Source organism: Ricinus communis, chromosome 2 (genome assembly GCF_019578655.1).
Source record: "Ricinus communis isolate WT05 ecotype wild-type chromosome 2, ASM1957865v1, whole genome shotgun sequence".
Lineage (NCBI taxonomy): Eukaryota > Viridiplantae > Streptophyta > Magnoliopsida > Malpighiales > Euphorbiaceae > Ricinus > Ricinus communis.
In genome coordinates this window covers 22,422,087-22,446,638 of record NC_063257.1, presented here as the reverse complement: position 1 = coordinate 22,446,638, position 24,552 = coordinate 22,422,087, and the positions used below count along the sequence as shown (strand labels likewise).

The window sequence follows — 24,552 nt, the reverse complement described above, 5'->3', positions numbered from 1 at the left end:
TGCAGAGACATATCCATGAAAATATCTCACTTGGTTCAAAATCCTATATCAATAGAAAAAGGGTCTCTTTAAAATCATGCATGAAAATAAACTGTTCACAGACAATGACTTCAAGGCTCCAGGATATCATGCCATCTATATTCTTAACAAGCCTTACTTTAAGCTCTCAGAAAATACATATGCCACCCAAAATATCTGTCAATACTGGAGGACAATTGAAATGCCCTTATATTTTGCTCCTCCACCAGTAACAAGGGAATTAAAGCTTACTCTGCAATTAAGAAATGATCTAGGAAGGACCAATGTCTCTACACCACTTGTCTGCATTTACAATGGACCTGATAATCAATGGACTGAACACTCCATCACTGAACAATCCACTTTAACTTTGCTGCCATCACCTCTGGATGATCCAAGTTTGCCCACAGAACAGCAAGATGGCATTATGCAAGATTCACAGCCACTAGACAATGACAGTGGTCCATGGTATCCTACCTTTTTCGATGGCAATCCAAGCAATAAAGACAACACAACATCCAATCTCTCTTCTCCATATTTCATGAAATAATTGAAAGAGTGTAAGAAGATAAGATTCCTTATCTTATCTTTACTGTCTTTATGTAAAGTGTGCAATCTTATCTTTCCTATTTTTATGTGTGTAACCCTTATGCATGTGTAAGAAGATGAGATTCATTATCTTAACTTTACTGTCTTTATATAAAATGTGTATCTTATGTGTAAAAGGATAAGATTCCTATCTTTTCCTTACTATCTTTATGTAAGGCTCCTCTATAAAAGAGAAGTCCTGAGTAGTGTATGGGCAAGTTGCCTTCTTTCATTATTCAAAAAATAAAAGGTTTTCTTTTATGGCTTTCTAACTCTCTATGTCTTCCTCTTGATCCTTTGGCTATGGGTCTTTAGTTTGTACGATCTGTTCTTCTATAATTTAAAAGGACTAGCTCTCGGCTACAAGAATCCAATAGAGCACATAGACCATTTATGGCTGAGTTGCCTTCAGTTGGTCTTAGCTTGAGGATTTATCCTGCCTTGAGCTTACAGTACGAGAGTTATTAGAATGAACAGCTCTCGGCTTCCTCTTTTATGTATTTTAAATCGTATTTTGGTATTATGGTATGTTTTTTGAAACACATCTTCATGTAATCAAAACACACTAGTTGATATAAAATAAACATATAATATCATTCACTTCACGAATACTAAATATAAAAGATATAAGATAAAAACGATACGTTTATCTTATTTAGCTAATTTCACAGTAATACAAGTTCAAATAAATTCTTTTCGGTATCTTAGAAGTATATTTTTAGTATCCTTTTTCGGACAAAATTCAGAAAAAGAAAATCATAATATCACTAGTTAAAAATAATAAACTTTCAGTGTTTTTCAAGTAAAATTTTAAATATATTTTTTCTAACAAAATTCGAAAAAAAATAAAAAATAAAAAATTAAATTAAATTTATAATAATATAAATTACTAATAATATACATACGATATCTTTTAGGTATTATTTAATATTTTTCTAATTAAATTCTAAAGAAATGGTATGAATTTTTTTTTAAAAAGTTGTAAAAATAATTTTAACCATAAGAATAAATTTTTTAGGAAAAAGTAAAGCTAGTGAAATTTCTTTCTTTAAATAATCCAATTATGTATAAACCATAAAGGCTTAATGTATATATAGGTACCTGAACTTTTAATGATTTGACTATTTTAACTTTTCTTTTTACCACTAAAACACTTGAACAATATTTTTTTACCTCTTAAACACTTAAATTTACCTTTTTCTAAATAAGTATGCATGCCACACATTTTCAGTGACTTTAGTTTTCAAATATTTTATTAAGTCTTTATACTTTTTGTAAAATATATTTAAATCCTATACAAAATTTTATAAATTAATAAAATAATATTTTCTATACTTTAAATAATAAAAAGAATTAAATATTTTTTTATCATTATTTTAATTTAGGAATTCTATTTGATTATTTAAGAAAAAATAGTTTAATTTGAATTTAATCTCAAATACTTTCAAATTCAACACCCTTTGAATTTCATATTAAAAACATATTTTATATTTATTATAAAATTTCAAAAGATTTAAGTGTCAAAAAATATTTTACAATATTTACAAAGTATTTTTTTTAAGAGTATAGGGGTCAAAATTAATTTTATAAAAATTATAAGAACTTCTATAGAAGTCAAATATATGTTGAATTGCTGAATTGTTGAAAGTGTATCCACCGTGTGTTTATATAATAAAAATGAGCTAGTTTCGGTGTTTTAAGTGGCAAAAAATTGCTAGTTCCAGTGTTTAAGTGGCAAAAGAAAAATTGAAGTATTTAAAAAATAAATCATTAAAAGTTTAAGTGTCTATATATGCATTATGCCAACCATAAACCATAAACCATCAAGGGTGATAGATAGCAATATTTCCATATAGATTGAACTGGTGATTCATAAAGAGAATGGCAGCTACCGTTTCATTCAGCGTAACGATTCAATGTTCAATTCCGTCGTTTCAGATTAATAGAAAGATTGGTTTATCATCAGTCCCTAGTAATGATTACAATTCGGGGACTCGAAGGCAATTACCTTGCTTGCATTTTACTAGACAACCGTATCAAAAACTATTGGCTTCTTCTTCTTCTTCCACTCACAGTACCCCAAAGACCAGGCTCTATGTAAGCGGTTAGTTTTCCGTCTATTAGTCTTTAATTTTGTTCTTATTGGCTAAAAGGGTTTCTGGGTTTACCAATTGCTTATAGTAATTAAGGGTTTTATGTTACTTGGTTTCTGTTTGCAATTTATATAAATTTCAAATTCGGTTTTATTGAACCCCAATCCCGGATTAATCAGTTATTATCACTTCCACTTCTAACTGGTTTTGGAAAAATTTGTCAAATCAAGTACTAGATTCCCAATACAGGGGGATGTCTCGATGAGTTGGGAATTCGGTTGCTTGATCCGTGTTTGACATTTGAATCTATCATAGCTAGATATGAATCATTTATGTTTAGTAGCTGCTGGTTCATTAGCTATACGTTCTGTAGGGCTATTAAGTATTAAAGTCATGGTATACATGGACTATGCAGTCTGTAATCATGAGAGAATGAATGGAGAGATCAATTTTGCAGAAAATTTAGAAGTCTATAATTTTGTTTAGAATCACATGTCTCACCTACAGGATTCCGAGGAATGCCTAAGCTGTGTATGAGGTGGTATTTTCTACCTTCTCTTCATTATGCTAGCAATATATAAAAAGATTTCAGTTTGAGCTTTTCTCTATTAAATCTTAGAAAATTTTCCTCATCTTGTCATCTTACGAACAATATAGACTTCGAAGGTGGATATTTGTTGCTATTGTCTTTGATAATAATAGTATGATCCTTTTGACTTCTGCATATACTTTCTTTGCCTAGGATCACCTTAATCTTTCAAACCAAGCCCTAGGAGACCCTTTAAGCCTTTGAATGTCTATCCCACTCAGTATAGCTTTCTGCTAAGCTTTGGACTATTGAAGAGTTATATTAAAGATCATATTTTAATGTGGCAGTACTAAAGTACTTGGCAAAACATAAATGAATTCTGTTATCTTTTGGTTGCAATTTAGGAAACATCTATTAATATTTGGGTATGTAGCAAAACATGCATGAGCTTCTCTGTATGTTATTTTATTTTCTAATGCAATTTAAGAAAACATCTATTGGTAATTTATGTTGATGTAATCTCAGCCATGATAATGGAATTTCAATGAATTTTTAATTTTTTGAATTCTAATCTCAATAAATGTACTCCTTTGAATCTGTATAGAAATGTACCCTTTTTTAATCTGTTCATTGTGTGCAAAATTTCTCTAATCAACTTTTATGTTTGTAGTTTATAGATTATATTAGAAAATAATATACTTAGTTCTAATCTTGAAAATCCTACTAAAATCTAGCAATAATAACTTTATTGAAACAAACTTGAAATTGAGTGATTTAACTGAAACAAATTAAAATTAAGTGATGACACTTTAGATTTTTCCACAAGTTTAAATCACTAGTGAAATTAACCCCACATATATTTGACCGTATTCTTTTCTCATCAATCTTGCCTTATATCGTTTAGCTGTGCTTTCCGACTTTGTATTGCCACTTACTGAAGTCCATTTGTCTTTCTTATCCTATTCTAAGACAGATGGACTTAGATACTAATTCCCACATTATTCTAGATGCACTCATATCTAATTAGCCTCTTCCCGCATGTTTTATTCTTTTCCTAGTCCATACTACAGTTAATTTCATACAGGATTGTAAGAGAACTTAAAAGGTGCATTCAATATTACATGGAAGAAGTATGCTGATCACATGTTTGACACAGTTACATCAGATTACAACTGTGTTGTTCCACATTTTTAATAGGTATTTCTACTAATTTCTTTCTTAGATTGAATGCATAATTCATTTAATCAGAAATACTTTATGGCATTCTAGATTAGATTCTCTTTTGAACAACTTGTTTAGTATTAAGTAATTAATTTAATGATTTCATGGTCCTGAACTTAACATTGATATTTGTAAACTAAGACTCTGAAATTCAAAGTTAGAAGTAATTTATGTGTATCTTATTCATCAATTTATGTGTATGTTATTCATCAATATATTCTCTCTAATTTAGGAATAATAATCAACTAATAATGCCTAATCAAATCCTTATGATTATTTTCCTATTTAGTATATAAGAGCCTAATTAGTATGCAATAGCTGTAAAACTCGCCTTCAAGCTGGAGTATAGATGTTAATCATGCCTAGCTTGTTACAGAAATAATCAACTCTAACTCCATTAAGAGCTTTTGTGAAGATATCTTCCAATTGTTATCATGTTTTGACTTATCTTGTAGAAATTAAAGCTTGCTGAAGGTTTTCACGAATGAAAAGACAGTCAATCTCAATATGCTTAGTTCGTTATGAAAGATTGATATAAAGTGCAGCTTGGTTGTCACACCATAGCTAAGCCGGTATTAAAATCTTAAGGCCCACTTCAGTAAGGAGCTGATATATCCACATTATTTCACACACAGACTTGGCCATAGCCCTATATTCTGATTCTACACTTGAATGTGAGACCACATTCTGTCTCTTGCTTTTCCATGAAACCAAATTTCCTCCAAGAAAAGTACAATAGCTTGAAGTAGATCTTTGATCTTCTTTGGATCATGCCTAGTTAGCATCTAAAAAACATCCAATCGTAGTATGACCATGGATGCCATACAGGATTCCTCGCCCATGTGTTCTTTCTAAATAGCATAAAATTTGTTCTACAACATTCCAATAATCAATAATTAGGGAAGACATATATTGGCTTACAACACTAGCATAATAGGCGATATTTGGATGAGTCACAGTAAGATAATTCAACTTCCTAACCAATTTTCTGTATCTCTCAGGATCTATAAATAATTCACCATCTTTTGTCAGCTGCAAATTAGGAACCATTGGAGTACTACATGGTTTAGTCCTTCTATCTCGGTTAATAAGTCAAGCAACATACTTTTTGTGAGATAAGAAGATCCCTTTCTTACTCATAACCCAAGAAGTACTTTAGCACTAAATCTTTTGTATGGAATTGACCATGAAGAAAAGATTTGAGAGATGAAATACCACTCATAACACTCCAAGTTTTGATAATGTCATCAACATAAACAACTAATAGGATGGTAGAATATAAAATGATTTGACTTACTTTTCTTAATGCCAAACTTCTCAACAGCCTGACTAAACTTTCCAAACCATGCCGGAGGATTTTGTTTCAAACCCAACAAGGATTTTCAAAGATGACAAACTTTCCCATACTCCCCCTAAGCAACAAAACCAGGTGGTTGCTCTATATAAACTTCCTCCTGGACGTCTCTATGAAGAAATGCATTCTTAATGTTCAACTGATGGAGAGCCAGTTATAAATGGCTGCCATAAAAATGAATAACCAGATAGAGGTAAGCTTAGCAACAGGAGAAAAAAGGTCAGAATAATCAACTCCATATGTCTGTGCATATCCTTTAGCAATAAGACGAGCCTTCAATCTAACAACAGTCCCATCAGGGTTAATTTTAATTGCAAATACTCATTTACATTTGTTAGAAGTTGTATTGAGCACCCTCTTCCTTTGAGCTAACTTTTGGGAATGAGTTCTATCCAAACTCATTTATCATGGTATCAAAGCTGACATTTGGTTTGCGATGGTGGGTTTGGATTTGACCCGTTTGCATGTCACGCTAAACGTGAGAGAGGGTGTTAGAAGTTGTATTTATCCTACATCGCTTGGTTACTGGGTTGTTATAGTGTATATAAGTGGATTTGTCACCCTCTTCTTTTGAGCTAGCTTTTGAAAATGAGTTCTACCCAAGCCCATTTATCAACAGCCAATAGCCTTTTTACCTGCCGACAAGTCTACCATTATCATCTAAAGTATTCATCTCCTCAATCATAGCATTACGCCATCCAGGATGAGATCGAGCATCATGAACGGTTTTAGGAATAGAAACCGAATCAAGGGATGCAATAAAAAAGAACAAAAGGATGGTGACAAATGGTTATATGACATAAAAGGAGAGACTGGATAAATGCATTGACGTTTAGCTTTACGAAGTGCAATAGGAAGATCATCACTAGAACTGGGAATCAGATTGCATGACCAAGGAACTGGCACAGGACATAGAGCAAGAGGACTAGGAACATGAGCAGGAATAGGATATGGAGGTTGTTGGCGGCGAGAATAAACCTGTGTTATAGAAGGTTTAACGGGAGCAGAGGGAGGAAGATTAGAACTAGGGGATGTGATGGTATACATTAGTAAATCATCATCCTCCCCCTAACAGATAGAACTTGAAGATGAAATAAATAGGGTCTACTTTAGAAAGGTAAAACATCAGCTAACACAAGGTACTTGTTTAAACTTGGATAGTAACATCTATAACCTTTTTGTACATAAGAATACCCAAAAAAACATATATTTTAGAGGTTTGGATCAAGTTTGGTAACTTGAGGTCGAACGTCCTGAACAAAACAAGTACAATCAAATATCCTAGGTGCAATGGGAAAGAATGACCTATTAGGAAAGAGAACATGAAAAAAGGAGTCTATCGTATGTCATCATCTATTCTTTCTTGTAAAATCATAAAACAGGCTGTAGAATTTGATCAACCCGAAATTGTTTAGGAACCTGCATTTGAAATAGTAAAGCTCTAGCAATTTCAGGGTGTACTTTTTTTTTTTTAGCAACCCTATTCTGAGATGGTGTATCTAGAGAATAAACTTGATGAATAATTTCATGTTGAACCATATAATTCTGGAAGCATTCTGATAAATATTCCTTAATATTATCATATTCGCAAAATTTGAACAGATGCATGATATTGAGTTTTGATTTCAGCACAAGGTAGAAAAATGAGAGAATAATTCTAACGATTTTTCATCAAATATAATTGTGTCATTCGAGAATAATCATCCACAAAAGTAACAAAATATTTGAACTTGATTTTAGACACAAAGGACCCCCTAACATCAGAATGAACTAACTCAAAAGGAGCACTAGCTTGTCTATTAACTATAGGACTAGAGCTTTTGACGATGGTGTTTGGCAAATCGGCAAAACTCACAATCTAATGATGACAGATTAGTAAATTAAGAACAAAGTGTCTTTGAGATATGTAATGAAGGATGACCCAACTGACAATTTGTTTCAAATGGGGACACAACTCCAGAACAAGAATAGACTTTGGTACTTAATGTAGAGGTCTTTAGACTCATGTCCTTTACCAATAATCTTTTATCATAAGATTCTGAAATAAACAAAAAATAGAAAAAAAATTAAACTACAATTAAGAGACGTGCAAGTTTGATGACAGACTAAATTAAAAGACAAATCAGGTAGGAATTGAGGATGTTGGAGTAATTGTACTAGAACCAAGAACATGAGATGTAGACCCATCTGCTAAAGTAATATAAAATTATAGGCATGTGATTTAAAGGAAGAGGATAGACTATAATTACCTATTATGTGATATGTGGCACCAGAATCAATGACTAGTTTGGAAGATGAGGGAAACAAGACGTGTTTATTTTACCTGAATTAGTGATTGCAGTGATAAGAGTAGATGAAGACTTTAGAGATTTCTGATACTGTAAGAAATAACAATTGACTGGAAAAACACTCTTATGTTTATTCCATATATCTCAAGGTATTTATACAAGATACCTAGACCTATTTAAGGTAAGTCAACTATATAGGAATAATTACAGGAAAGATAAGTCAACTATATAGGAATAATTACAGGAAATAAATACAGGAATATTACAGCCATAATTCCTAAATAAGTATACAGCTATATATGCTAAGTCTCCCCCTCAAGTTGGTGCATAGATATCACACATGCCCAACTTGGATAATGAGTCATCATATCGGCCAGCTGATCTGCACTCTTAATATAAGGAACCTCTATCATACCAGAATCCAGGTTATCCTTGATATAATTCCTGTCAAGTTCAATGTGCTTAGTTCGATCATGTTGAACCGGATTGTTAGCTATCTCAATAGTTGCAGTGTTATCACAATAAAGTACCAAAGGTTTCTTTGGACCAAACCTGAGTTCTTTTAAGAGAATTTTTAACCAAGCAAGCTCTGTGGTTGCATGATGAAGAGCCTGGTACTCAGCTTCTGCACTAGACAATGACACCACATTCTGTTTCTTACTCCTCCAAGTCACCAGATTACCTCCAACGAATGACACATAGCCTGAAGGAGACTTTCTATCCAATTTAGAGCTAGCAAAGTCAGAGTCTATATAACCCATAATATCCAAATGCCTATGTTTGGAGAACATAATACCTTTACTTAGAGAGGACTTCAGATAAGCCAAAATACGATTCACTGCATTCATGTGTCGATCACTTGGATTGTGCATAAACTGACTGACAACACTAACTGCATATGATAAATCAGGCCTAGTGTGGGTTAGATAAATCAACTTTCCCACTAGTCTCTGATATCTCTCCTTGTTAGTCGGAACCTGATCAGGATAGATAGATAGACCACGATTCACCTCAATGGGAGTATTTACAGGTTCACAGGCAGAATTACCAGTTTCAGCTAAGAGATCTAAAATATACTTCCATTGGGAGAGAAAAAGTCCTTGCTTGGACCGAGATACTTCAACACCTAAGAAGTATTTTAGAACCCCCAAGTCCTTCATCTCAAACTCTTTGGCCAAGTAGCTTCGAAGTTTCTTTATCTCACTAGCATTACTAATTGTAATAATCATGTCATCAACATAAACAATAAGCAAGGAAATATCATTATGCTCCCTCTTATAAAACAAAGTATGATCTGCCAAAGCTTGCTTAAAACCATACTCCTTCATTGAGTAGCTCAACTTGCCAAACCATGCCCTTGGCGATTGTTTCAACACATACAATGCCTTTTTCAGCTTGCACACCTTACCTCCTCCTGGTGTAAATCCATATACACCTCCTCTATCAAATCACCATGGAGAAAATCATTTTTTACATCAAACTGGCGTAATGGCTAGTCTAGATTGACTGCAAGAGATAGAATGACTCGAACGGTGTTCATCTTAACCACAGGAGCAAAAGTCTCTTGATAGTCAATCCCATAGGTTTGAGAGTAACCTTTGGTCACCAGTCTAGCCTTGTACCTTTCAACTGTCTCATCTGACCTATATTTCACTGTAAACACCCGCTTTCATCCTACTGTCTTCTTTTCCTGTGGCAACTCAACCATCTCCCAAGTAGAATTTTTTTGGAGAGCCTTCATTTCCTCTTCCATAGCAACCTTCCACTTAGGATCTCCAATGGTTTCTTGAAAATGACTAGGAATAGACACAGAAGACAACTGAAGAGCAAAAGCTAGATGAGCCTTAGACAGATGATGATAAGAGATAAAATCAGAAATAGGATAAGTGACATTAAAAGATGACTTGGAAAAACTCAACCTATCAGGTTCTCTACGTTCACGAGGGGGATATCTCCTACCATGATCGTGATCCATAACTTGTGGATTCAAAATAGCATTTTCTAATGTTACAGGACTAAAATCTTTCTCTAAAGTTGAAGTTGTAGGAGAAGGAACACATACCTCAAGGTTAATAGTAGAAGAGTCATCCGATGGCATGGTAGTATCATCAAGAGGAGCACTAGAGTCAGGAGAAGGCATAACAGTGGCATTCTGTTTTCTCTTGTATAACCGTTTTGAAATAACCTAGCTGGTCTTTCATCCTTTTTCTCCTTAAATTCAGACTCAAACTGAACAGAACAAGTATTATCTAAAGATTCCTTATTCTCCATAATAGCTGAATTCTCCCCTTTACTCGACATCCACAACTTCTCTTCTAACCATAACCGTTCCTCTTCCTTACCTATTAATCTCCCTCTGAAGAGGATTCATAGATACATTCCCAGAAAAATAAGATACTTGTTCACAAAACTGAACATCCATAGAAACATAATATTTACCTGTAGGAGGATAAAAAACATTTATAGCCTTTTTGAGAATTAGAGTAATCAAGAAAAACACATTTAAGAGCACGTGGATCAAGCTTATCCCTATATATAGAGTGTACATGAACATAACATACACAACCGAAAACCTTACGACAAATATTTAGAGCAGAAGGAATAGAGTGAAATTGTGATAACATCCATAAATGGGTTTGAAAATTAATGATACGAGCAGACATTCGATTAATAAGAAAGACAGTAGTCATGACAGCCTCAGCCCAAAACCGTTTAGGAACATGCATAGTACAACTTAAAGCCCGAGCAACCTCAAGGATATGACGATTTTTACGCTCTGCTACACTATTTTGTTATGGTGTGTAGGCACAAGTTGTTTGGTGTAGGATGCCATGTTCTAGGATGAAATTGGTAAGAGACTGATTTACAAACTCACGACCATTGTCAGAATGAAAAGCTCGGACCTGAGTATGAAACTGTGTGACAATCATTTTGTAAAATTAAGGAATCACCTGTATAACATCACTTTTAGATTTTATCAAATATACCCAGCTCACTCTAGTGCAGTCATCAATAAAAGACATAAAGTATTTATGGCTTGAGGTAGATGAAGTAGAAAAGGGACCCCACACATCAGTATAAACACATGAAAAATGAATAGAACTCTTATTGAAACTGGTTTTGAAAGGAACACTATGGTTTTTAGCATAAATGCATTGTTCACATCTTAGACTAGAGATAGCAACATTGTGAAACAATTTAGAAAATAAACGCTCTAAATAAAGATGGATGCCCCAAACGACAATGCCATAAAAGAATATTCTCTCTATCAAACGACTCTCTCTCTACTTGAAAACCATGGCTAGGTTCAGATTTTAAATTTCGCAGCCCCCTCTAAGTAATAAAGACCTCCTCTTTCCTTACCAATGCCAATCGTCATCTTCGTACGTTTGTCCTAAAAGACACAACGAGTAGAATCAAATATTACAGAACAATTAAGACTTTTGGTAATCTTACTAATGGAAAGAAGATTATTAGAAATATCAGGGGCAAGTAAGACAGATGACATTGAGAATGTAGGAGAAATTGAGATATTCCCAACTCCTATAATTGACATAGAAGTCCCATTAGCAACCTGTACAGACTTAACAGGTGAAGACATTAGAGAGGCAAGTATAGAAGAATTACTAGTCATATGGTCAGTAGCCCCTGAATCAATAACCCAAGTGTTAGAAACAGTAGAAACATATGTCAGACTAGAATTACCTTGTTGAGAGACATGAGAAGCAGAAGATGGAGAAGTGTCAATAACAGCAATTTGAGCAGATTTCTTATTTTCTTCTCAGCTTGTTTAAGTTTATACCACTCCGGATAGCCATGCTTCTTCCAACAAACATCTACTGTATGCCTGGTACTATTGTAATGAGTGCAGAAGAGAGAATTGGAAGTAGTAGAATTCACAGGAACAGGAGTCACCTGAGAGGTGCTCTTTTGGATCATTAGAGCTGAAGCCTCAGAATGATTTTCTGTTCCCATGGTGACTTGTCTCTACACTTCACGACGAACTAAAGAGTAGGCTTTTTCCAAGCTTGGTAAAGGGGAGGTAGCCAAAACACGACTACTAACTTGATCCAAACTGTGATGAAGACCTGCAAGAAACATATAGATATGATCCTCTGCAATATGCTTCCTTTGTTTCTCAATATCAGCAGCACATGTCATGTCATTGGGCCTACAATAATCAAGCTTCATGAAAATTGAATTTAACTCATTGTTATATTCTGGGAGAGGTCGACCACCCTGGCGCAATTGAAATGACCTCTTCATCAGTTCATATACTTGAGAAGAGTCAGAAACATCAAGATAGCTCCTCTTAGCCGCATCCTAAACTTCTTTAGATGTCCCACACTGAACAAAGTGTGACATCAGATTATCAGTCATGGAATTAATAAGCCAAGACTTGATAAAGGCATCTTTAGCTTCCCATTCATCATAGCTCGGATCATCTTCTGTAGGTGCAGCCTTTTTTCCAGTAATATAACCCTTCTTCTTCCTGCCAGCAATATACATCTCTAAAATCTTTGACCAAACACGATAATTAGAACCATCCAATTTAATATGGATTGGAGAAGAGGTCTCATGAATGATCATCGTCGAGAGTTTCTTGCTATTAGGAATCTCTTTGTTGTTAGTTTTAGTAGACATTGCAGCTAGATGACGGCTAGGGTTTGAACAAAAGAAGGCAGCGGAAAAAAGACTGCAGTTAGATGACGGCTAGGGTTGAACAAAAGAAGGCAGCAGAAAAAAATTTTCTTTTGCTCTGATACCAAAATAATAATTGACTGAAAAAACACTCTTATATTTATTCCATATATCTCAAGGTATTTATACAAGATACCTAGACCTATTTAAGGTAAGTCAACTATATAGGAATAATTACAGGAAATAAATACAGGAATATTACAGCTATAATTCCTAAATAAGTATACAGCTATATATGCTAAGTGTAAGAACTTGGCATACTCATTTGCAGATATTCTAATGGATTCAAAAGCATTATTAGTATTAGTAGATGCAACGTGGTTAACTGGTTTTACTGATTCTTGCGCTTCAACTTTTTACGATCTTTCTTTCCATGTCCTGGCTTATGATAGTAATAACAGACAACACCTCTCAAATCTTGATCTTGAGTACTAGAATTTTGATCATGGCTACTGGAGTTTGCCCCTTTATTGCCACTCTAATAGAACTGTCTCCTAGATTAAGAGGTGCGGCTGACAAGAGCACCACTAGACTGAGTAGGTGCTAAGTTTTTAATGCGGAGTACTCTACTAAAGGTTTCTTCCAAAGAGGATATGTTAGGACCTGAAAGAATTTGAGATTTAGCAGTCTCAAATTCAGAAGGAAGACTAGCCAAGAAACTTATAACTGCCATTTTTTCTCTCTGTGGTTGCAAAACCTTCACACTAATATTGAAAGAAAGTAACATATTAAGTTCCTCACGAGTCTTCTTAAAGTCCATAAAGTAGTTAGAGATTTATCACCATTTTCTGTGTGATAAGAGGCTTGGCATATCTCATATGTGGGCTTGATATCTCTTTTGCTTGAGTATACAAACTCCAATAATTCATCAATTCATTCACAAGTTCACAATGATTTATCAAACCAACCATCTCATTATCAATAAAACTACGTATTTCTAAAAACAAACGGGCATCATCCCTTAGCCATGAGGCTTTTGAGTCATCACTAGGTGGGTCATTAATTAAATGATTATCCATAAATACTCCGAAAATAAAGTCTAACAGTCTTACTCCAATCTAAATATTTAGATCTATTAAGTCTATGTTCTGTGATTTTTGATATCATAGGAACCACATCAAACACAAAATGAAATTTCTTTTCCTCCATTTTTCAAAAATTCAGCCGAATAAAATCCAAACATAATGAAAATAACCTCAACACGGTGAAAAAACTATGAGAGTCCAAACCTGTCCGAAAATAGATCCCACACCGAGTAGATGCTGACCCAAATAAGTAGACAAACTTCTCATGAGAGTTGAGGCAGCATAATGATGAAAACAAGACAAGATTTCAACGACAGACGTGCCCTCACTTGCTGGCGCGTGGTACTATAGCAACTTCCTTTTGGCGGCGCGTGTGGGTCACGCGTAGGGTTTTCAGCGACGAAACTCTAGATGAAGGCCAATCAGCGGCTAGTACTTCCCCTAGTCTGGGCGGTGAGAGAAACAAATGTCTAGAAGAGGGAGACTTGGAAAATCCTAACACCCTAATGTTTGTAATTTGCAAAATTTTTAGAGGTACAGGCTTTAATGCTCTGATACCATGTAAATTAAGACTCTGAAATTCAAACTGAGAAGTAATTTTTGTGTATCTTATTGATCAATGGTTTACATTTATATATACACACACACACACACGCACATATATACAAGCTACATTCTTTAATTTAGGAAAAATATCAACTACTAATGCCTAATTACACCTCTATGATTATTTTCATGTTTAGTATATTCCTATTTAGTATACAAGAGGTCTAATTAGTATACAATAGCTGTAACAATATTCATTAGTCGCACGACACTAGTTTATTCCATAAGATCATTGAACTTTAACTTGATTGTAACTCATGTGCTTTTACCTAATTTCAAGGAGGATCCTGTTAGAAATTTAATATAATATATTGTTTGAAGTTGATGTTTATAAAAGAAGAGGAAACATTATAAAATTTCTTTCTTTTGATTTTTGACCAACAATTTTTTCTTTTCAGTTGCAATATACTAAATTGTTTTCATGCAATTTATTAATTTATTCTTATGACCACTAAACTTTAAATAGTTTTGTGGTCATGGTGTTTGTTGTTGTTTTTGTTTCATATTTTTCATATATTTTTTCAAATAAAAAAAAAATGTGTTTGTTGAAATCTTTTTTGATTTCTCTTTTCAAAACTTTTTACATAGTGTTTAATAAATTAAAATCTATTTTCAATAAAACCATTAAGTGTTGTTTTTATAATTTTTGTTTTCTATTTTTTCTCTTTACATTTTTCTTTCCTATTTTTTCTCCACCTTTTTCTCTCCACAATTTATCTGTCTTATTCTTTTTTCTCTCAATACATTCTTATATAAAATTACATAAAAAAACTATTTTAAATAAACAACTAAAAAGCATTAAACAATTATTTTAGTTTTTTATAAATAAAGAACAGAAAGCAAAAAATGACATCAAACTAACCCTTATTTTTGATGATAAGGATTACAATTACATTATCGTCACTTGATTCAGATGAAATTCTAACAAGAATCTCACATATTCAAAGTGTAGTTATTAATTAAAGAATCGAGATACAATAATTAATTTTTGTATGAAGTCAATTCATTGATATTTTTCCCCAATTGGACACTAGAATACAAGGCTTGTTCTTGAATCTATAGTTAAGCCTTCTTTATGTTGATGAAGAGTTGGATCAAATACCCGGGGATTTGATTTGCAGAGATGGTATTAAATATTTATAGTCAGACATGGATATTATTGATTTGCAGAGATGCGGTACTCTTACTGCTTGCAAGGAAAATTATATAGAGCTTGTGGATTTTGTCTAACAGAGCTTCATGGGCTTGAGGCTTCTTTGAGCCTAGATATGTATTGTTGGTAAAGGATTAACACAACCTTTCCTAGCTTTTTAATTGCAAGATATATACAACATCTTGACTAGGATAGCATAATTGAAAATTAGGCCACCATGATAGATGTGCATTTCTGTTGTTTTGTATTTCATGAATGCATTTGAGCTAATTGCAAAAAGGCAACACCCGTCTTTTGGTTCCTATACATTTCAACTTTATTTATTTAGTCTCTAATGATTGATCGTGTTTTCACAAATCGTTAACGCTTATATTTTTGTCATCTTTAAGTCCTGATAGGAGCGTGCATGTAAATATCGAGTGAGTAAAAAGATTTAAGTCAATAAGATATTGAACTTCTCAACTTAGTTCAATGTGTCCCTAAAACTTTTATGTTCTAAAAAATTCCTGAACCTTTTAATTTAATTTATTAGGTCCCTAAAGATTTTTATGATGTTTTGTTAGTAAATATTTTTCATTCGAAGGATATATGGGTGTTAATTCGCCATATGTTATTTGATTTAATATTAAAAAAATCTAGAATTTGTGTTAGAGATTTGTCATTCATTTGCTCTATTTCATTTTCATTATTTTGTTTATTCTTTTCTTTTTCCTTATCTAATGTGAAAAATAATAATTTTAGAATTTCAATGTGAAATAATTTGTTAAATTTAGATTTAATTTCTTAAAAATATTTTCTCCTTATTTATTGCATCTAAAAAATTTCTAAATCATTATCCGACTTTAATTAATATCGAATTAACAGTGTTTGTTAATCTCAATATATAATATTCATTTTATGTTGTTAAATTGCTTTTTAGTTTATCGACTTCAATATGTTTATATTACTCTTACTTTTTGCCTTGTTTGTATTATTTTCTTTATTTGAGTGCTTATTTTAGAATTCTTCTCTTGAAAAACAAGCGTCAAAATTAACAGACGTTTGTGTAAGGTCTTAAAAACTAAAAGCTCAGGGATTTTTTAAAACAACATAGATTTTTAAGGATCCAATGAGCCAAAATTAAGTTTTTGGTTGGTAGGTTTAACGGTGTTTATATGCACGCTATTAGTAGAAGGACTTAAAGATGATAAGAATAGAAGTACAAGCATTCATTAAAATACAACCGATCACTAGAGACCAAGTATAATAAACTCAATAAGTATGGGGACTCAAAAATGGGTTTTGCCATTGCAAAAACTAATTGGATTGTGATAGAAGCCTAAGTTTGGGATCGAGTTATGGAACCTTGAAGAATGATATCTCTTCCTGATTCTACCCTTAAAGGGCTTTTATTTTTATTTTTTCCCCTCCCTATTTTTCCTTCTTGCTAATAGTCCTTGAGAGCTCAATTTTGTGACAGAGCTTACTAATCTCAATAAGACAATTGAAAGGGAAAATTTTCTAGCTTGCCCTTTATTAAACCATAAAATTTGTTTAAATACAGAGGCTAAGCAATAGACAAAAGGAGGAGAATTACAAGACATAACAAATAAGAGATAGTGGCAAAAATACTGCAATTAACTACTTAAAATCTACAGCTCAACATAATATGCACCTTAAACAGCTAACTCTGACTCGTTCTTTTGTTGACTGCATCTTTTGTATGTATGAGCAAAAGGGACCGCGTGGAGGTTTTGTTGTCGTTAAGATTTTTTACCATTATTTTTCATAACATCACTCCTTCCTTTCAAAAAACGTTTGACCTCAAACGCGAAATTTGGGTATTGCATCTGGATACGAGCGACTGGTTCCCAAGATGCCTCAGAAGGTGATAAGCCATCCCAATGAATCAGAATGCGAGGGTGACCTACAATTAATTTGTGCTCTAAAATAGCTTTTGGTGTGGGTAGTATCTCCTTTTGGTGAACAATGAATAACTTCGGCTCATCTTAAACAAGGTTGTGGAATTGTTTTAAGCAGGAAACATGAAAGATTGGGTGTATTTTCACTGTTGAGGGGAGTTTGAGGCGGTAAGCTACTGTTCCAACCTTTGCCTCAATGGGAAATGGTTCGTAATAGCGGGGAGAAACATTTTGTTCCTTTGGGAAGCCAAGATCAACTGTTGATAGGGTTGTAACTTTAATAAGATCAAATCTTCAACTGTAAAGTGGACTGCCCTGTGATGCTTGTCATAATTGTTCTTCATGATGTCTTGGGCTTGTAGAAGTCTTTCCCCAAGGCCTTGGCTAATCTGATCTCGCATTTTTAGTTCTTGGTCTACAGCCTCGACTCGAGCTAGCCCTGGACAGTAATCTAAGAGGCGAGGTAATGCTTTGCCATAGACAACCTCGAAGGGAGTAGCTTTAAGAGAAGAATGGTACCCAGTATTATAGAAGTACTCAGCCCAATAGATCCATTGCATCCATTTGAGTTGGTCACTATTAAAGCATCTGAGGTACACTTTAATGGTTCAATTAACAACTTCTGTTTGACCATCACTTTGCGGATGGTATGCGGAGCTAAAAGCTAGCTTTGTTCCACTCAGCTTGAATAGTTCAGTCCAGAAAGAGCTTGTGAATGTAACACATCTATTGTTAACTATTGTTTATGGTAATCCATGCAGCTTAAAAACATCGTCAAAGAAAACTCTTGCTACGGAAACAGCAGAATAGGGATGAGCCATGCGGATGAAATGTGCATATTTAGTAAAATGATCAACCACGAAAAACAAGATGGATTTTCCAAATGAGGGAGGTAAGGCATCAATAAATTCTATGGAAATGTCTGCCCATACTTGGAAAGGAACCGGGAGAGGCTGTAAAAGGCCAGCAGGTTGCAAGTGTTCAGATTTGTTTCTTTGATAGACAGCACAATGCCGGATAAAATCTTGAATGGTCTTGTTCATTTTGGGCTAATAGAAATAGTTGGTGAGAGACTTATCACCTTTGTCCGCCCTATGAAATGCTTTACATATCATAAATTCGAGAAACATTCCCCTTTCCCGAATATAGGAATTCTAAATAACTCATTAATTCTTTGACTGTGTTACAATGAGTAACCATACCAACTACCTCACTATCAATAGAATTACGTATCTGTAAAACAAGTGAGCATCTCCTCTCATCCAAGGTAGTCTAGCATCCTCTTTTGGAGGATCATCAGTCAAATGGCTATCCATAAAAATACTTAGCAAATATAATTCAATAATTTGACGTCAATCAAGATAATTTGTAGCATTAAGTTTATGTTTGTAATTTTTGATATCACCGACAACACAATCTTTTCCTCAGCCATATGTTATGAAGAACAAATCTAAATATAGAAAAGAAATTCTGCCTAAAGCAAATTTCCAAAAAAATCAAACATGTACCAAAACAGTTCCCATACCATGACTGATGCTGACCCAAACAGGTACACAAACAAATTATAGAAGTTAAGAGGAGTCAACCGAGACAAACCGGAGCAATTTCCGGCAGCAGACGCTCCAGCGCGTGGTTTTGTGGCAAAAAGCTTCTGGCGGCGCGTGCAGGTCACGCGCTTGGACTCTGGTGTTTGGACTTTGGGAACTTGACGATCGGAAGCTGGTGCACCTCCTAGAGCAGGTGGTGACAATAAACAGTCGCTCTAGGACGATGAACCAAATATTGAACAAAAAAGCTCAATGACAGTTTTTTTTTTTCCAATAGTCCCAAACCCAAAAAGAAAACCCTAATTTCTTTAGCTCAAGGCTCTAATACCATGTAATTTGAGTGAAGAATCCGAAAATCTTATTGTTTAATCAAGGGAGTTACACCCATATATATATATATATATATATATATACACAATACATATAATCCTAATCTAAGTAGGACTAGGACTCTTAATTAAATTAGTCTTCTAATTACTATATACAATCCTATACAACTTTCATAACAATATTCAACCATGAAATCATAGCCTAAGAGTTTGCTCATCCAATGTTGTGGGGGGGAAGTGGTAATTTGTTGATCCAAGAGATACAAGCTGAAGTGATCGATGTCAATGCGGAAAGGTCTTCCCCATAGATGTGGCCTCCAATGCCTGATAACCATTGATAGGGCAATGAGTTCTTTTTCATGGGCTGGAAGTTTATAGTGTCATTGAGCCAAAGGTTTACTATGGAAAGCAATAGGTCTCCATCCTGTTGTAATACTGCATCCAAACCATAATCAGAAGCATCGCATTCTACAATAAAATCTATGTTCGAAACTAGGTAGAGCCAATGCTGGAGTAGTGGTCATGGCTCGTTTGAGATGTTCAAATGCAATCATGGCTTCTGGAGTCCAAGCAAGAGTTTTTGGACAAACTTCTGACAGTAGCCGGTAAGGCCTAAGAAGCCTCGGAGAGCTCTGATAGTTGCTGGTCTAGGCCATCGAATCATGGCTTTAATCTTTTCAAGATTTGCTTGCACTCCGTCTGCTGAAATAATGTGGCCAAGATAAGAAATCTAAGATTTAGCAAACAAACATTTAGTCTCCTTCAAAAATAAAATATGTTGTAGTAGAGAAAAAACCACTTGAAGTTGGTGTAAGTGGTCAGCCTATGAGGTACTATAGACGAGTATATCGTCAAAAAAGACCATGACGAATTTACGTAGGTAGGGTGCAAACACTGCATTCATCAAGGCTTGAAAGGTGGAGGGGGCATTGGTAAGGCCAAACGAATCACAAGAAACTCGAAATGCCCATGATGTGTCCTGAAGGTTTTTTCTCCACATCTTTTGGGTGCATACAAACTTGGTGATATCCGAATTTTAACTCCAGCTTAGAGAAGTATTTAGCTCCATGTAATTCTTCTAGAAGCTTGTCTATCACTGGAATAGGGAATTTGTCCTTGATGGTTTTTGCATTCCATGTGCGATAATCAATGGAACCACCATGAATTATCAGCCTTTTTGACCAGCAATACCAGTGAAGAATAAGGCGAGTTGCTAGGTCTGATGAGTCCTTGTTGTAACATCTCTCGACATTGTTCCTCAATTTCATCTTTTTGTATATGCAGGTAGCGGTATGGTCTCACCACTATAGGAGTTCTTGGCTCAAGAGATATCCTATGATCACAAGCACGAGGAGGTGGTAAGCCAACTGGAGTTTGGAAGATGCCTTGAAATGCAGACTGAGTTCTTTTTCTGCTTCTAACTTAAGAGTTGATAGAGAAGGTGCAGGCTGTTTTGGGTCTTTGATTCCATTAGCTCAATAGGTTTGCCCAGCCATGTAAACTTCATCCTCATGGTGGCGAAGTCCCAACATATTGGACCCAAAGTTTTAAGCCAATTGAAACTTAAAACAGCACCAAAACCACATAAGGGAAGAAAAGATAAATCAAATGGAAATCTTTGGTTACCCAACTATACTGGAAGCTGCCTGCATAGGACTGCTCAGTTTATCCCCATTTGCCATTGTTACTCTGAGATTTGCCTTGCCTCTATTGGAATTTGAAGCTGGTGCATTAGAGATCCATCCACGAAACTATATGTAGAACCTGAGTCAATGAGAATCACCAAACGATCCCATTTACGCATCCCTCCACCTGCATAGTCTGGTGATTTTGAGTTCTGGCAATAGCATGGAGTGAGATTTGTGGATCAACTTCTTCATTTTCTATCACCTCCAACCAGAGCAGCTGCTTACAGTTATGTCCAATTTCAAATTTTTCATCACAATTAAAACATAATCCTTTAGCTCTGCGATCTGCCATTTCTGCCCTTAAAAGTCATTTATGAAAGGAATGTTGGTAGTTGCATCTTCTCTACCCTTCTCATTATACTGCTCATAAAGATGAGCAAGGCTCATGGCTGTTGTCAAATCTGGTGGTTGGTGCAACTCAACTTCGACAGCAATAGCCTCTTTAAGATCACTAATGAAGATTGCCATTTCTTGTTCTGATGTTAGCGATGTAGTTTGGGCAGAGAGTCTTTCAAATTGGCACTGCTAAGCCTCTACAGTCCCTCTTTGCCTTAACTTTGATAGTTCACCCAGTTTATTACTTCGGATTGGGGGCCCAATCCTTAAGTGGCATTGGTTTTGAAGTCCACCCATGTTATATTATGCCGATCTCTTTCAAGCTTCAAAAACCACAATTGTGCATCTCCTTCAAGATGGAAAGAAGCCAATGATACTCCTCTTGCGTCCGTTGATGGTGGAAGAAGTTATCACATCAGCTTAACTACACCCAAGGGATCAGTATTTCCACTAAATCGGGGAAAATCAAGCTTTGTATATTGTGGTACCGCCTTCAGTGTTAGGTCTTTCCTAGTGATTTCTGATTTCCCAGTGGCTGCGGTTGTGGCTCCCTTCACTTGAATCTCCTTCAGCTCGTTGCAGGTTCAAGGACTGTGTGAGGTGTTCAAGTTGAGCAGCCTTAGCTTGTTGTCTGGTCTCAGAGGCAGCACGTTCAGCCTTGTAAATTGATAGGAATTCTTCAAATTGCTCTTGCAAGGTACGGGTTCCCCCATAACTTTTGGCTCTGGTACCAAATTAATAGAAGTTCGAGTTATGGAACCTTGAAGAATGATATCTCTTCCTGGTTCTACCCTTAAAGGGCTTTTATTTTTTTTATTTTTTCTTCTCCTTCCTATTTTTCCTTCTTGCTAATAGTACTTGAGAGCTCAATTTTGTGAGAGAGCTCACTGATCTCAATAACACAATTGAAAAAGAAAATTTTCTAGCTTGACAAATAAGTGATAGTGGCAAAAATATCTGCAACTAGTAGAAATCTGCAACTTAACATAACACGCACTTCAAACAGCTGACTCTGACTCAATTCTTTTATTGACTGCGTGTTTTGTATGTATTAGCAAAAGGGGCCACATGGAGGTTTTGTTGTTGCTGATATTTGTTACCATTATTTTTCATAACAGATTGCATATGTGTTGCTTGATTATGGGGTTTGTGAATTGATGAATTGGTCTTTGTATAAAATTTCTTTTGAGTTTCCAAACCCAAGAGAGGACAATTAATTTGCTCTGGAGCATTGGAACCAGCCGATTGTGTTACATGTAAGAACATACAAGCATGTACTGTTCAATTGTAAAAGAAGTCATAGTTGACTTATTGCTAGAGATTTTAATGATTTAGAGACTCCGAAATCCGTAGGTGTTTATGGTAATATTTTTCGTCGCTCTGCCTGTGTCGATAGGTTTTGTTGATTACTGAATGTTCATTGTTCTCTATTCATATCTACATAATTGTTACAAGTCCAGATAACACTGTATCCAATATTAGTTGATTGCAAATCAGATCCTTTTTAGGGGAATAGTGGATGATATTTAACTGAAATTTCAGAACTGCAAATATTGTTGTAGTTCTTTTATTTTCAGTCTGGCCCATTTTCTTATATTGCATTGCATTTGGAGTGCTACTTAGTGGGCTTTGAATTGGGAGGGAGAAACTGGAGTGCAAAATTTAGATACCAACAACTTCTAGTTTTCTGATTTGTCAAATGCATTTGAAAAGAAATGATGTTGTGGAAGAGTAATAGTGCAGCTCCTTAGGCTACTGGTGACATCTGTCAGAGCCCAACATCTATAGTATTGTCACAATTCTATGAATTTAATGCAGGAATATCATTTCGTACCACTGAAGAGAGTTTGCGAAATGCTTTCCAAAATTTTGGCAAACTTGTAGAAGGTGAGATATCTTAAATGTCTGCTTTAGTTCGCAAGTTTAATTTGTACGATATTTAATATTGCCTACCTGTTAATTAGTATACATTTTAGGTTTCCAAATCATTACTTGTTTACCTTACAGTTAATCTAGTGATGGATAAAATAGCAAACAGACCTAGAGGGTTTGCTTTTCTTCGTTATGCAACTGAGGAGGAATCTCAAAAAGCTATTGAGGGAATGCATGGCAAGGTATGTTCTCACTATAGTAGGTAATCACATCTGTGCGACCTCATCTTCTTTTTATTTTATTTTTAGGTTTGCTGATTCAATAACTATTTTGCATCGACAACATGCAATAGTAGAAGACTTACAGTTGCTTCTTTATAAGAATTTGTGAAATTATCTAGTTTAATGACAATAACTAGTTGGAGGAAGAACTCGATTAAGTGGTGGAGATACTGAATGTTTGATACTCGTGATTAAAAGACAATATGGTTCATTTTGCGAGGTCTTTCTTTCCTTTTCCTTTCTTTTAAGATATGCATCAGATGCTTGTTCACCCTAGGCTACATAAAGGGAGGTAATTCGTCATTATTGCATGAATTATCCATCGCAAGTTTTAACCATGAATTATCCATTACAGAGACAGAAAGATTATGAACTGAATAATCCAATACAAATTTTTGTTGATGCTTTATGATATAATCCTGTGTTTCATAGTTATTGGTCGAGATTTCCTAGGAAGTATATCTTGTGAAACTCAGAACTATAATACACGTGAAATGCCTTAGCATGTTGAACAATCATAAGCTACTCCCTCCAGTTCTTGGATGGCAGGGTAATCTTTGTCGAAGTTGCAAAATCTAGAGCGGAGCTTCGTCAAGGTCTTCAGCACAAGCAATTCTAAGCGGGTGGTTGTGTATTAATTATTGCAAGTAGGACATTAAGATTTCTTTTTTCCCTTTTATTTTCGTGTCTGGATGTTTTATCTGTATTATTAATAGGCATATATTTATTGCTGCAATTTTCTTTTCTTAATAGGAATTTACAGAATCAAATATGTCACTAAGGTATTGTAAATTTTGTTAATTCACAATGTTGATTATGATGCCATTGATTAAATTTATTAAGAAATTTATTTTATATAAGAGAAAAAATAAATAAAAAATATAAAGTTGAAAAAAATATTTAGTATTATTAAATATATTAAATTATTAATATAGAATTTATTTAAAAAATTTATTTATCTTTTTAGAATTTAAAAATTCAGCGAAATCAAGAAAAAATTTACATTGCTTACCCACTTAATG

The 24,552-nt window shown here is 34.5% G+C and overlaps 1 protein-coding gene across 4 annotated transcripts; it reads left to right on the top strand.

Annotated features, from left to right (window-relative positions):
* The first annotated feature begins 2,410 nt into the window (after window positions 1-2,410).
* LOC8289569 (organelle RRM domain-containing protein 6, chloroplastic) lies at window positions 2,411-24,385 on the top strand. 4 transcript variants are annotated; one of them, XM_015724425.3, is made up of 4 exons: window positions 2,411-2,710; window positions 23,196-23,264; window positions 23,385-23,511; window positions 24,080-24,385. In XM_015724425.3, the coding sequence occupies exons 1-4, from the start codon at window positions 2,488-2,490 to the stop codon at window positions 24,147-24,149; spliced, it is 489 nt and encodes a 162-aa protein (XP_015579911.1). In that variant the 5' UTR covers window positions 2,411-2,487; the 3' UTR covers window positions 24,150-24,385. The 4 variants fall into 4 exon arrangements, with proteins under 4 accessions (XP_015579911.1, XP_015579913.1, XP_025014630.1 ...); XM_015724427.3 differs by having other exon boundaries at window positions 2,412-2,710; window positions 23,385-23,491; XM_025158862.2 differs by having other exon boundaries at window positions 2,412-2,710; window positions 24,066-24,385.
* The last annotated feature ends 167 nt before the right edge of the window (window positions 24,386-24,552 follow it).